The sequence below is a fragment of the Heliangelus exortis genome, chromosome Z (assembly GCF_036169615.1).
Source record: "Heliangelus exortis chromosome Z, bHelExo1.hap1, whole genome shotgun sequence".
NCBI lineage: Eukaryota > Metazoa > Chordata > Aves > Apodiformes > Trochilidae > Heliangelus > Heliangelus exortis.
The window spans coordinates 36,498,026-36,513,736 of record NC_092454.1 but is presented as its reverse complement, the minus strand read 5'-3'; the positions used below and the strand labels follow the sequence as shown (position 1 = coordinate 36,513,736).

Below are 15,711 nucleotides of genomic sequence, written 5' to 3'. Positions count from 1 at the left end.
CTGAGCCTGTCACACACCAGTGAAAAATAAAGGTATTTCAGGGGGATAAGCTTCTTAATACAAAGTCTCAAATCACACATTTAAAACCTTTTCCCTTATTTCTGCCACACCCACATTCAGAAAAACTATGCTTATGCGGAACATTCTTCTCCCATCCATTCTGGGACTGCAAGGTTTAGAGACACAGGGGAGGGAAAAGGAAGGGAGGAAGGTAGCGCTCTGTTATAATAACAAAATCTAGAAAGAGGGGCTACAGCTTGCTAAAAGCACAAAACTAAGCTGCCCACATACATACTAAGACAGTCTGGATCCACCATACAGCTTGAGTAAGGCCTAAGGCTGCGGAAGATCACTTCTAGGCTATGTATGTAGACAGGAAAACAAAAATTATTATAAATTCATTGTAAACTGAAAGACAAAAAGCTTTGGAAGCTTTCCACTGCTGTTAACATGAAACATAAAAAGTTTAGCAGCAAGTTTAGGTGGAAGAACCATCTGCAAGCCAATAAAGAGTTTTACAACTCTGGCCTGCACTGTATTTTCAAAGAGTGAAAATGTGAACAGTCAGAACAGCTTTATGCATAGAGTGGTATTTTCACAACAGTTGGGAAGTGGCCATGGAAAAGCTGTCATAAGTTTAGGTTTCACTTCAGTTGCTGGAGAGCACAAAACATTAAGGAAGTCTTCAGTCAGATGTTCTGTTCAATTCACAGAACATGGACCCTTTCCCTTTTAGCTTTCAAGGCCACAGAGCAGTTTTATATACTCCAAATGATTCAGCCTAGAAGATACTGCTTTGTCCTCTACAAGTAGGGATGTCTATGTCACAATCTGCACACTGAAGTTATGTGACATACCTGGGCAATGGTTTGAACAAGGCAACTAATTAGAACAGGATACTGTAAAAAGGGAACCAGTCTGGTAAACCTCTCCCTGTGAGAGAGTTCCTACAAACAAGAACTTCTCCCTGTGAGAAAAACACTATAAAAACACTGTGATAAATAGATAACATCAGGAAGTTTGGAAGTTGATTCTAGGTAGTCAGAAGAGGGCTTGAAATGTATCATAACTGATTTTTCCTCATTATATTTCCAATGTATTTTGCTTTAATTGGTATAACTAAAATGCCTGATACTTTTTGGTTGACTTTATAGCTACAAAAAATAATGCAAACAGAAAAAGACTGAACCAGACATATCTAGCTTGTCTTGAAATGAGCCAAATCTGACTTGGCTTTTTATCTACATGTGTCTAGCTTCTAAAATACACAAGAGATGAAGTTGGCATATCTTATCATCATTTCTGTAGATTCAGCTTTTACTTATATGATTGACTATATAACTGACATAAGCACATCATTCTCTCATGGAAAGACTATAAATGTAAATGCTTTCAGATCTCCCAGACCATATTAAAAAGGAATCCTGAAGAAAGTTCAGCATACAAACCTGAATGACACCTGTTTCACCTTGTTAAGCCAATGATTCTCTTAAGCAGTGAAATAAACATATATGTAGCCATGAAGAATAGTCAAATATTTTCTTTTTTTCACGTAACTTTTTAAAGTATGCCTTAAAAGACTTGCACTGGCGGTGCAAGTTTCATGAATAACTGAAAGAAGTCCTCAGGAAAGGCAAAAAAATGAAAGCATTGAATCATACCCCTGCTCTGTAAAATTGCAAGCAAAATACTGGACACTAGTGTGCTTTGCCTCCTTTTGCCATCCATTTTCTTACTTCTGTTATTTTTTGAAATAAAAATGCAATATAAATCCTATGGTTTAAGTTAAAGGAATTAAGTTTTCTACGTAATTCCTTTCTAGATAGAATCTAATTCTGTTCTAGCAAAGAATCTATAACTTTTGCCTTCATTTCCTCCACCTCTTTTTGTGGCTCTGGTATGTAACACGAACGGCTAAAATAGCTCCACTAAGAATATTTCTCTGCATTCAACTGTATTCGCCTTCAACATAAAACAGATAGGTTTCTTTGAATCCTCCATTAATCAAATCAGCTTTGCCATACTTGGAAGACTGATGCTCTCCACCCCTCTTGATCCCTGGTAGTGTTGCTCACTCCACTGGGTGCAGTTGTGCATGACTGCATTTGAAAAACACCTGGGACGGGACAAGTGAAGTTATTTTTTCTTTTAAACTGGTCCTTTTTGCTGATGCTTGCTTACCTCATTGTCTGACTCCACAAGTACTTGATCATATTCACTAAGAGCTACTAGGAACATGATAGATGTGACATTTTCAAAGCAATGGATCCATTTTCTTCTTTCTGATCGTTGGCCTCCTACATCCACCATTCTGCAAAATTAGCATCAACTCTATGAATACCTCAACAGACAAATACACAAGCACACACACAATGATAAAACTCAAGAATTCAGTTGAAAATAGACTTTGGTTTTTTTTTCTAAAGACTTTTAATGGAATCTGTTGTAAGTAGACAGTTTAATATATTTGCTTTTAAGTCTGATGTGTTTTGTGAATTATTTTATGTCTTAAAACCCTCAGATTTCTGAGGTACAAAGGTCTCATGAGCCATGACTTGACAATGTATATCTTGTGTATACAGAAGAAACAGATGTGAAGATAACAGACTTTGTGGTGTGCCCTCTTCCCCTAAAATTACTACAGTTGAAATTTAATCCTTAAAATGTGTCCCATTTTAAGACAACAAATAAATTACGGTATCTATCTACTAAAATTAAAACTTAGTCAAAATTAAAACTCAGATTTGCTCAAGTGTATTCCCATTTCATCTCATATTTCTGTATGTCTACACACTGGTATCTAACTTGCAACTACAATTGTATAGTTAACATAACTGTCTTCCATCCTTTTGCCATCTTTAACACCAGTTCCTTATCATGTGTGGGCAGTGGGCAGTCAGAAACAAAATGACCAAGCCCAACTTTAAAAAAACTAGAGTAAGTGCTTTTTTATACTTTTAACTGATACTCTATACATGGTATTACTAATGTAAAAGGAAACAAAGCAATGGTTCTTAAAACATTTTTCCTACCTGAAAATGACGCTTTGTAAGTCGAAAGGATATTCAATGATCCCTGTTGTTGGGACACGAACTCTGAGCACATCTTGCTGAGTTGGCAGATAAGTGGAATCTGCTATGCGGTCCAAGTCATTAAGATAGCTATAGACAAGAAGAAACAACAGGAATATAAGACAGTGATACCATCATCCCACTAAGGAAAAGAGAAAGGAAGACTTGGGAATGGAAATGGGCTGTGGGGTAGGAAGAAGTACAACAGAAAAAAGAGCATTATAGGCATCAAAGATGAAGTAGAAAAATGTGCCCTCTCTGCCCTTCCTATACACTTCCATAGTTTCAAGTACATTCTACAGAAGGGTAGCATAATTATTCTTGTTTTTTTCATATAAATTTTCTTGGCTTTCACATGGAAATTCACCAAAGATTTAAAGTTTTCAATTATGTACTTTGAGGCAGTTTAGAGACAAATATTACAAACTGTTACAGGAATACAAAATTGTGGTTTTATTTGATTAGGTAACACATTTCTTAATATTCATTATGCAGTGCCTACACAGACACATGGATAGACAAATATAAATCTCTGAAGGAACAGTGAGCTGCTCTAAAATAGAACACGATCAGTTTTATCAGTTATAAAATGACAGGAGGATAAATAGTACTATTGGAAATTAAATATTACAAAAAAAAAAACCCAAACAAAACCAAACCATCTACAGGCAAATGAAAAATTTCTCCAGATCTGGTTATCAGAAGGCAGCAATGAATATTTAGTGAGGCCTTTGTCACATGTAAATCCTGTATTCACACTGAAACTTCCAAGTCAATAAGCTTATAGTACATGAAATACATGTCAGGTGGTAAGCAAATAACTCAAAAATTGCTACTAAACTGCATGTAAAAGTTATTTAACTACACCATAAGACTTCTCTGCAACTGCTTAATTATGAGTTTCAACCATAAAGCACCAGTGTACTTGAGTTTTTCATTAATTCTCATGAGAGATTCTTCAAAAAAAGAGTATACCCATGTGTGTGATAGCCTGTTTGGGTCCAGAAGCTGTATTACTTATTAAATCAGTGCACCAGACACATTGGGCTCTTCCCATGACAGACACTAGGGAGTAAGACTGCTTCACAAAATAAAGTTTTTGGGCATTTGATTACTTTCCAGCAAAAGAATGACCTAGAACAAGCCACTGAGAAGATTCATTAACCTATGTATGCCCTCATTCATTCTACAGGAAGGGAGCAATGGTCTTGTAGCTTATCAAATGATGATGAAGTATCATTAAGGTCTGAACATGTTCTTTCCCTTGTAGTTTCTAGTGAAGGTGCTCTTTTTAAACACAAAAGAAATAATCAGACTTCTGGATGCTCTGAATGATTTCTTAATGAATGAGCAACTTATCCTAAACAATGACAAAAAAGACAAAGCAGCCTGATTTCTACCTTACAGCAAAAATACAGAATTAACTTGTTAGGTCTGGAAGAGAGCAAAAAACCGTTACCAAATAATCCTCACCACAAGTTTATGTGAGATGGTTACGCATAGCTAGAAAGATTTACTGAACCTTTGCTTTATTGGAACTTCTGCTCCAGTGGAAGCAAATCAACACACACTCAATACATTATCATGACTTTTGTATTAACTTCGTAACACTATACTTCTACATCCATAGTACTACATTTACAAAACCCAAGCAGAAGAATAGATTCTCCAATGTTTGGAGAACATTGCATTTGGAGGAGTGGGGTGATAGTCTGATTGATCTGAATAACTAATTGTTGGGGTGACTCACAAAATGGTTAAGAGGGAATATGAGACTATTTATTTAAAAAGAAAACACAACTGGAATAGCATGTTATTTAATGTCATTCTACCAGGACACACCACTGTCACAGAATACAGATGTTCCTCTAACACTGAAAATTTAGAATTTCATTTATCTATCACTTTTATTTATCTATTGACTACCAAAATGAAGACTTACATTTTCATATCATTACACCAGACGGTTTGGAAATCTAATTATTTTTTTCTTTCCTGCATGAAAGCTAGGCTTTAAAGTTCTCTGATCAACCATGGAATGCAGTATGGCATGCACAGGGTTTAAGCACCCTGTAGCTTATTACACTATTTATTTATAATTTTAAATAGATTTAGCAAGCAGACCTTTAAATGCCAATTCTTTTCCACCTTCAACTGCTGGCTCAAGGCTTCCTCTTCCTGCACCTCCGCTCATCCCTAGCTGGAAGCTGTTTTGATTGTGTGTTGGCTTGGTAACATATTTCTGTCTAAATGGTTTGGAATAGTGAAGGAATACTCTTTAAATTGTTAAAATTAAGTTTTTCTATTTGATGATTAAAGCCAGGGGTGTGGGAAGTCCATGAAATCCAGCAGGAAAGCAGGGTGGAGTAACTTCCTCCCCTAGCTTATCTACAACCAGAAAAGGACTTAAAAAGCCAGGGCTATGTGAAACGTTTCAAGTCTCTGAATTCAGACTAGGTGCTGAGTGAAAGAAAATGAAGATTTTTATTTACTTTGTTGTAAATCTGCTACAAAAAAATAGTTTGCCATGGATTTAAATCACTTACCTAATGTGCCCCCCAAAAAAGTTCTGACAAATACAAATACAACTCATGCACACACAAAAAAGCCTGTGCACATACAAAAAAATTAACCATTTACGGATATCCAAAGGCTATCCTAAAATAACTGCCTAATTCAAATGTAGGCACAAGCACTGCTATAGACCTTTGCAATGGTGCCAATTTTTCTGCAACACCAGAAATGGCTGCAAATGGCTCTTGCAAATAAACCACAAGACAAGTCATAAACATGGAACTTCCACAAAAAGTGTGTTGCCAACGACTGCTCCAAACCAGTTTATTAACTTTAAAATTTAAAATCCTAAAAACAATATGGGTACTGGAAATACCCTGGCAGCTGTCACGAGGGCTAGTGAAAAAAAGGGCTGTCCCAGTTCTGTTTAATATCTTTGTTGATGATTTAGAAGGGGGGATTGAGTCCATCATTAGCAAACTCTCAGACAACACTAAGTTGGGGGGAGTGTGGATAAGCTGGAAGGCAGGAGGGCTCTGCAGAGGGACCTGGACAGACTGGAGAGTTGGGCTGATCCCAACGGGATGAGGTTCAACATGGCCAAGTGCCGGGTCCTGCACTTTGGCCACAACAACCCCATGGGGAGCTCCAGGCTGGGCACAGAGTGGCTGAGAGCAGCCAGGCAGAAAGGGACCTGGGAGTCTGGAGTGACAGGAAGCTGAACATGAGCCAGCAGTGTGCCCAGGTGGCCAAGAAGGCCAATGGCATCCTGGCCTGTATCAGGAACAGCGTGGCCAGCAGGTCCAGGGAAGGGACTCTGCCCCTGTACTCAGCGCTGGTGAGGCCACAGCTTGAGTCCTGTGTCCAGTTCTGGGCCCCTCAGTTCAGGAAGGATATCGAGGTCCTGGAGCAGGTCCAGAGAAGAGCAAGGAGGAAGGGCTGTGTGGAAGGGCTGAGGGAGCTGGGGGTGTTCAGCCTGGAGAAGAGGAGGCTCAGGGGAGACCTCATCACTCTCTACAACTCCATGAAAGGAGGTGGGAGCCAGGGGGGGGTTGGGCTCTTCTCCCAGGCAGCCATCAGTAAAACAAGAGGGAATGGGCTTAAGCTCTGCCAGGGGAGGTTTAGGTTGGATATTAGGAAAAAATTCTTTACAGAGAGGGTGATCAGACATTGGAGGTGGTGGATTCTCCATCCCTGGAGGTTTTTAAGAAGCAACTGATGTGGCACTCAGTGCCATGGTCTGGTAACCACAGTGGTAGTGGATTAAGGGTTGGACTGGGTGATCTCTGAGGCCCTTTCCAACATGGATAATTCTGTGATTCTGTGTGGAAACTGGGTAACCACCAGTGTTACCAAGGGGAATACAGTTACACAGGTAGCAGGAACTGTAGAAGCAACTTAGGTTTCACCTATGCGGCACTCTGAGTTTATTTTTATCACCTTCTAAGAAATGCCTTATTTTGATGAGACATGCTGTAGCTATATGGCTGTTCAGCCAAACAGTGCCTACTCAGTGAGATGTTGTACAGAGAAACAAAAAAGGGAAGATAGCACAGAATTACTTTAAAAAATAAATCCAAAGCACATGGGTCTGAGTAAATTCATAGAACAGACTGAGTTAAAAAAGTTAATTATACTTATGTAATTAGTTTCATAAAAATGAAACTGGCTGCTGAGGTAATTTTCCAGGGGGTTGCTATGGTGACAGGCAGAAGGTGCATTACCAAGGCAGTGCATCTGTAACAAGCTGCTGGCAGTGTCCTGTTGGCATCAGGAGAAACTTCAACCATCTTACAGTGTGCTTGTGATCTGCACACTGACCACAAGTGAAGGAAGCATTTTGTCAGTCACTGAGAGAGGAGTACTTATTTTTAATGCACTTGAGATCACCAGTGACAAGGTCCAAGCCTGCAAGCTAGCTTCAGGGACGTTGCCAGGCTATGGGACTGCTAACAATGCCCTTGAAAGACAGCATGTTTCAGAGGCACTTCTTGTCCACACTTTAAAGTGAACAGCAGGAGTGGGAGAATGGAAGTAGACTGACTGTCCCTGTACGTTCTTAACATTCCTTTCCCATTTAGAAATCATGCAAAAAAAAGCGAGACTTCTAAACTTAATAAAGAAACCAAGAACATTCACCAAGAAGTTAAGTATTACTGCTGTCATCATGAACAGGTAGCTCAACATTCAGCTTTTCCCAGAGCTACATCACCTAACAAAGACAGACCATCAAAACTGATTTGAATTTACTTTCAGTGCTTGAGGTCATGAAGCATCTTCAACATGACGAAACATGAGCACTTATCCTACTATCTATAACCTACTATTCTTCAGCATCTTTGAGATCAGATTTTTGCTGCAAGTAACTAAGTGATAAAGAAGCATTTTCTTAGGAATAATTTGAGAAACTTAACTTCTGTAACTAAACTAAGTTTAGAGCTTTGTCTAATTAATCAAGAGAAGACATTAAGGCATAGGCACATAAAGTTATAAAAGCTACAGCCTCTGTCTCTCTGTAACACTCATCTCCCTTTCCAAGATTAAAAATAAGATTTCTCTATTCATCATTACAGCCTTGTAACTCTTTCCAAAGTCAGACAGCAAAGTGGATGTAGGAAGATGCTGAATTAATATTCACTAGCACAGTAAAAATCCCTGTGCTTAGAAGGAATCTGCCTGTGAGACCCTCTGAACACAGGAGAAGCATGCAGGGAGCAGAGCCCCTCTGAAAGACTCTGCTGAGGAGAAGGGATCAGCTGGCACCATAATAGAAACACTTCAAGAGAAAAATGTAGAACAAAATCAAACATGTTGAGATAATTTTTGGCACTGAAAAAAGGGTCAGTCTAAACTCAGTAAAGATGACTTGCTACCACCCAAGAAGCAAGCAACATGACTGTTTCTTAAATCTCTATGGAGAGAATGAAAATAAAGAAGAAGGGGAAAGTGACAAACCCCAAGAAATTCTACAAAGTTCATTGTTTAACAGAAAGTTTGCTGGGTCATTTCAGCATAACCACAGCTATAAAAGTAAGGCTTACCTGCAACCTTTTTCTATGCAAATGCTTTCATTCTGTTCAACCACATGGCTGACTTTTTTCAGGTTTGATAGTAACCATAATCATTTAAAGCTCTCAAGTTTAACGTTACCAAAAACCAAACCAAAACAAAAAAAAAGGAGAAAACCCAAGTTTTTTTCTAAGTTAGAACGGCTTACAGGCATAGGCATGACTCTCTACAAAATGCTCTCTCAGACCCAATTTTTATTTGTTTGTTGTGCAGAACTCTGAACTGGCTGATGGGACTACCCCAAATTAGCACTAATTTTGACCATGTGCTGGACAGCAAGCTTTGAAAGAGGAAAGCTTTTTTCTGCGTTTTTGAAAATGCATACAACTTTCTTGTCTTTCAACTCCACATATGTAAAATGTTAAAGTTGCTGTAGCAGCGTTTTTCCCGCCTCAAAGAGCTGCCAGAATAACTGAAGAAAGTGTCCTCTTTGCTAGCATGCAGCAGCAAAGTAAATTGAATCAATCGTAAGTGTACAAACATGATCATTATCACAGCTAAGTGTAAACAAGTACTGGCTGCATTTTCAGAATTTCTGTAGCTATGTGCAGTTCTGAGCCTCTACACCACTGGTGAAAAATAGAAGGCAAGTTTACAAGTTTCCAGATCTATCTGATCTTAATCTAAAGTAAACAGAGCAAAGCTGAGATCTTTGCAGTGAGGTAGGAAGAACACTGCACTGTGTTCATTTTATCCTTATCCCCCTCAAATCCTACCTAGTTGTCTCCCTAGATTTCCTACATGGTTAAAAAAAGCCAGATTTAAAAAAGAATAAAAAAACCCAAGCTGCCAAATAAAAAAACCCACCTTGTGCAAACTTTTCTTAATAGAAAATGGGGTTTAAAAATTATAGAGATATTACAAACATGTTCAGTAGTGAATGAAAACAAAAAAGGATCCTGAAACAAATACATACTGTGTAATCCTTTATATAACCCCACTCCCCGTTCTAAATTTCCCTAGTTCTGTTGCATAATCTTCACATTTTCTATAGGATGAAATGCTTTGGTATGCAGCAGATTTCATGTCCTACCTTTCTTCAAACCTTCCTCCTATATCTAAGGAATAAGTTTGTGTGAGCATAGTTCTGGAGCTATTCATCACAAACTTCAAAATTTAATTTTTATTTGTTGTCTTTATCTAACTGCAAAACCTCCACAAGTATGGCTGTGTAAATACCTAGAAGTAGAATCTAACGTTCTGTAACACAACTTGTCCCCAACTACATACAGCTTTAGAACCTTCAAGTATGTTTTTCTAAATGAAGGTAAGAAATAATCAATGAAAAGTATTAAAAATGCTTAGTAAAAAACTGATTATGTGCTTATGTGTCTTAAAAATGATGAGCATAGGGGTTTTTTACCCCCAACAAATTACTGTTACACAGATAGTTATTCATCATTGTTGTACCATTGTTGTACCAGCCCTTCTCAAAGGCTCACACAGTTCCATGATGCATTAAGAGTACTCTACAGCTTCATGAAATACAAGAATTAATGTTATGATGGCTAGAGGCAATACCAGGAAACATAATAAACAGCTGTAGTAGAAACTTAAGATTCATACACTTATCTTTCCCTTTGTGTGGGCCTAAGCACATCCTACATAGCACCACACAGTAGTTTCACTGAAATGCACTTGTTTCAGAAGAGGACTTGAAACCACAGTATTGTTTTTAATGGACAGGTGTTGAAGGAGCTAATTGTGCAGATGAGGTTGTGAAAAACTCCAAAATCAGATGGAGTATTGTCATACAAAACTACTAGATGACCAAAAAACTACAACACATGCAATGGTTTCACAGAAGATGAAATACGAACTTTAACAAGCAGGCATAATTAGGATTCATCTCTTTCCTCTCTGTTAACAATCAGTGATATTCTGAAGATTCCCTCAGTCACACCCTGGAGCTTTTCCTTTTTACATGATATAATACTGGAATCTGCATTTCTGTTCTGTGTAGCTAACTCAACTCACATGATGACAAATTTATGCACAGCTATTTAACTGTAGGAATTAAGCTGTTAAGGTGACAGCAAACGCAGAAACAAAAGCCTGAAGGACTCTCATATATGTATGATACTGCTATGGAATGTATGATTATTAAAGTAGTGCATTAAATAATAAGAAAGTGGCATAATTATAGCCCCCATCATAGCCAACACAGTGGAATAGGAACCTGAGGGAAAATTGTATTTAATTATTTGAAGTGTTAGAAAACACAGCCATGGAAGGGAAACTAAACAGATATCCTCAGTGCTTGTGTAGCAATTGGAAAGACCTTGCTTGGAGTTACACAATGACATAGTAATTCCATGGAACCAGAGAAGACAAAACTTTTTAGCAAGGCTCTGGCACTCTCCAGCTAAAGTACTGAAACACTTTACAGCTTTTGCTCATGAAGGAAAATCCCTTAGCATCATATTAGGCAGAAACAGTGATGAATCTACAGAAATTTTAGTTGGTAGCCAAATTCTGCAAGTTGTCACATCAGTGTGAAATGTTACTTATGATAACCCACTCTACTACTGACAACAGCAAGACTGCTGCCTCTCCTTTCCTCAAGTTTTGAAAAGCCGTGATTGAATCAGACTGTCAACTGGTAACCTGTTTACATTTGGCTTAAGGTCTTGGCTAGGTACAGTACAAACTTAATGATCTCATGTCACACAGCTGTTACTTCAGGAAATCCACAGTGTGGTGTTGACTTACATCTGTCTCACACTGTAAATAATATTTTACAGGGAAAGTGGTTTAGTGGTGAGTGGCTAAGTCACCATGTAATGTATATGAGAAATTAACAATCTCTATTTACGTGATATGCTCTAGACTTTAATACAGAGAAGTCTAGAAGTTGCTCTTAAAAACAACATGAACACCCAGCCTCTGGAACATTCAATGGCAAGAAAATAGAATGGACTGTATATGCTGAGCCTTCAAGAAGTTCAACTCACACATTGCAAAAATCTTCTTCCATAGGCCCTACCCTCACCTGTTCTGGTAGACACTCATCTGATTCATTCTTCCAGGGTACTAGCAGAAGGTATAAAAACATCAGAACAGTAGCTAGCAATGACAAAGCAAGTCAAAAGATGACACAAAGTGAAAGTACAATAACATACAAAATATATTAGAAACAAGAAACATAATTTAGAAACAATAAAAGAAACAGAAAACAAAGGAACATTACATGTAGTAATATTGACAGGTGTGAAAAAAAAGCAGTGTAGGGAACAGACTGAAAATGAAAACACATGGGAAAACTAGTGATAAAATGAGAAGATCAATCAAGAGAAGAATGAAGAACACGTGACATAGACACATATGCTTACAAATATTGAAACTTATGTTTACAGGAGATCTAGTGGACAACAAGACATTTTGGTTTATACATGAAGTCAGAAGAAAGTACTAAGGCTCAATGAGTCAATGGACACTGGGTGCTAACTTCTGTCTCACTGCCCTGTGAATCCCAGAAGTAGCAAATTCTAGCAAACTGAAAACTTTGGGTGTTTTATGGATAAGCATATGCACACCAGTTTTTTCTGAGACACTCTTTCTCTGGCTTCTGCTAATTGATGGTACTGTACTTAGATACCTGAAAAACCTCTACTTGCAAGCAAAAATATATGAAGTCTTCTGAAGACTCATATACAGTCATTCACAATTCTAATTCAGCACAGATTTTGCAGAAGTCCATAGTATGAACTACAATTGGTGGTAGCTGCAAGTCTGCAAAATCTGCAAAAACTCATGTTACCTTGCTGAACATGTTGAAAAATAACAAATCAACACAACAATCAACTATCACATTTGCCTTTTGCAAGGGAATGTACTAGCAATTTATGTACTGAATTATCCTATTATATTTTTATATTACTCAGAAGATGCACTATGATGACAATTTCACTAGAACTTGATCAAAACTATGGTATTCAGCATTGTCTTATCTGAATGACTATCTATCTTATCAGATGACTACATCCTACTTTGGAGAGTAAGTAATTCTACTTTTATCCCCTAAGGCAAGTACACAATATACATACATTTATTTTAACTTTAAAAACAGGATCACATATGTTGTGGAATCAGACTTAGGACCTACAAATAGAAACAATATCTAAATATATTGTTTAGTAACTTGACTCTGGAATTTTATTTTCATCATTTATAACCTAAAGTTTTTAACTTGATGTAATACTAGTTTTCTTACCACTAAAAGCAAAACATAATATGGTATCTTCAGGGACAGAGAGAATCTCTGGGGCAGTGAGAATATAAGCAATACAAGAGAGATACCACTATGCTTTGCCTCACTCTGCACCAAAATATACATACGATGTAAGTGGTAAGCTTTTAGTGACAGATGAAAGTGATAGCCTCAAAGGACAGAAAACTGCATAGGCTGACAGGAAGCCTATGCATGGGGCTTATCTAGCAGGAGAGAAAAATGCTGTGCTGATAGCACTGGAACAAATCTGAGGAGACCTATGTCATGCACCTATAGCTATTCAGCTGCCTAAATTGCATCAGCAAGATACTTTTAAGTTTGTTGTGTTAGGTAAGAATCCTCAGACTACTGTGCAGTTAAATGTCATCCAAGACCCCTCAGATCTATAGCCCTGTTCTTCTGAGCTTAATGAGAGCCTCATGGTGTCTTTCTGTTCTTCTGAACTTCCCTCAACAAGAGACTTCTGTTTATGTACACCTGGCAAATGGAGACTGGAATGATTTAATGAGAATAATTTTCATAGCGAATACAAAAATTCATGTGGAGGCCACAGGGGTTTTTACCAGAGCTATAATAACTATGCCTTATTTTTTTAAATGAATCATCAAAAGGTCATCATCCCTTACCATTACTCATTTATTTGACAAGAGATGAGAAATTTTATCTGAGCTACATGCCACATCACTCATAACTAGATTTCCTTGAATCCCACCTCCAGCTAGTTCTGAGAATCCAGTGTTAATTTTCACAGCACTTATTTTATCAGATTCCTGCCCCAAGAAACCAAAGGCATAACATTTAAGACAGTTTCGTCACATAAAGTTTCTACTATTGGTGATATAAAGCAAAAAGGGTTTAACTTAGGTTCCTTTCCTGTTGCCTTCTGGCAGCCATGTTTTTTACAGTTTAAGCATAGTTTCCATAAAAGAAAGGGAGTTCAATAAAATACAAGAAGCCCTGTTTGGTGCTATCTACCTCACCACCAGGACTGCAAAAACAGTCTGTGAGGGAAAAGGGGAAAAACTGGGGAAATAAGAATTCTGGGGCATTATAATTATTATGAATTGCATGGAGGCCTACCCTGATTACACTTCCCAGTACTCACTACTGTCGTGCTACATGAAAGTCCGATTGTCCAGCTTGCATTTGTAAATGTATGTCATAGGAGGGTAAGGACTTGAACAGGTGTAACAAAAAGAAAACAAAACCATCAGCAATTACCTTACCCCTAGTCAGAATCTTATTTTAAGATGTCAAATTATTACATCGTCACTCTGTGTAACAAACAAAGATGTAATCCCAAATTAGATGTACTCTACTCCTCAAAGTATCCCCTGAATTAAATTTAGTTTCATGTATTTGGGTATGTTTGTGCTGCATAAGCATACAAAAATGTACACAGACATATAGTAGAAAAGCTAGAGAGTGAAAATGACTTTGTTAGAAACAGAAAATGCTACAGTTGTTTGTGGCCATCATGTACTTACTATTTAGTTGAATCTGATAACTGATATTCCCGTCGTCTATCATAACACTCCTGAATTCCAGGGTCATTCCATAAGCTTCTTATTGCATCTACATACGGGTTCTCAAAAGTTGACACCTTCTCTACATCGACTTCTCGAACTAACTGTGCATGAGCCTAATTCAAAACAAACAAAAGAGTAAAATTTACTTCATTTTTTAATGTTCGCAGCTAGCTCATATACAGTGAATATGATTGACTGGAGTAATTTTTCATACTGGCCATATCACCAACTTGTATATGCAATTTCAAAAATAAGTGCTATGGAAGAAGACTGTGAAGATCAGAAAAGGAGAATACCATTATAAGTAGTTTCATAAATTAGGAAGAACAGAAAGAAGCTCCACTTTTTTATGGAAAGTATCTGGATAGCAACATGGACCAGTGTATTATTCACATTTCATCCTAAAAGACGTTGTTAAATAGAATATCTATCATTCGTTCTACCAATCGAACCACCCATCACCAACTGAATCTGTGACACTTGGACAACATACAAATAGAAAAAATAATAAAACCTCAAAATATTCAAAGATGGGTACTTTAGCAAAATTTTTATTCGCCTGAACGAACTCAGGATATTTTAGAAGGCAACAATAATGTTGATTTATTAAGGAAGACTAGAAGTAAAAGGTCAGTAAGAGACACAGCACTGAGTAAATTATAAATGAGTGATGATGGAACACATTCGAAGACAACCAGTGCTAATATGATATTTTGACAGAAAGAGAATTAATAAACATACATGTGGGCCCCTGTATTAGCCTATGGTCACTCTGACCCAGAACTTGGATAAAATGGATGAAGCATTCATATAAAATTTGTATTAAATTAAACTCATTTTAAAGAAAGCTTGCACTTTTAGTTTTTCAGGCAAATTCTAGAGCATACTAAACATGGCTTTTAAATTGTGACTAGCCAACTTAACAGATTTAGACTCTGATGGTAGCTAAGAGAACAGGGAAAGAGGGAAGGAATTTGCCTTTCAAAGACATTGATAAGAAAAGTTCTTAATGTTACCATGAAGATAGTGGAATTCACTACTGAAAAAAAAATTGCAACATGATTAGAAATTTTCTCTTATTCATACTGTAAATTATGGAGATTCTTCAAAAGTAAAGTCTAAAATTAGTAGTTGCTACTAGGAAATAAGCCCTAGTAAATCCATCACCATCCTAAATACTTAAAATTTATTTAAAACCTATGGAGTCTGAACTAATATATGTATCTATGTAGACATATATACACATTAAAGAAGACAACAGATGAAAACTTGTCAAGCAAAAAAACCTGAGAGATTC

The 15,711-nt window shown here is 37.3% G+C and overlaps 1 protein-coding gene across 1 annotated transcript in view; it reads right to left on the bottom strand.

The window, feature by feature from the left end:
* LOC139789828 (guanine nucleotide-binding protein G(q) subunit alpha) overlaps positions 1 to 15,711 on the bottom strand; it is a 111,587-nt gene that overhangs the window by 18,315 nt on the left and 77,561 nt on the right. Inside the window, exons 3-5 of the mRNA XM_071730909.1 lie at positions 14,373 to 14,527; positions 3,033 to 3,161; positions 2,182 to 2,311 (exon numbers count right to left, since the gene is read on the bottom strand). Coding sequence (XP_071587010.1) covers positions 2,182 to 2,311; positions 3,033 to 3,161; positions 14,373 to 14,527 — 414 coding nt within the window. The remainder of the gene's footprint in view (positions 1 to 2,181; positions 2,312 to 3,032; positions 3,162 to 14,372; positions 14,528 to 15,711) is intronic.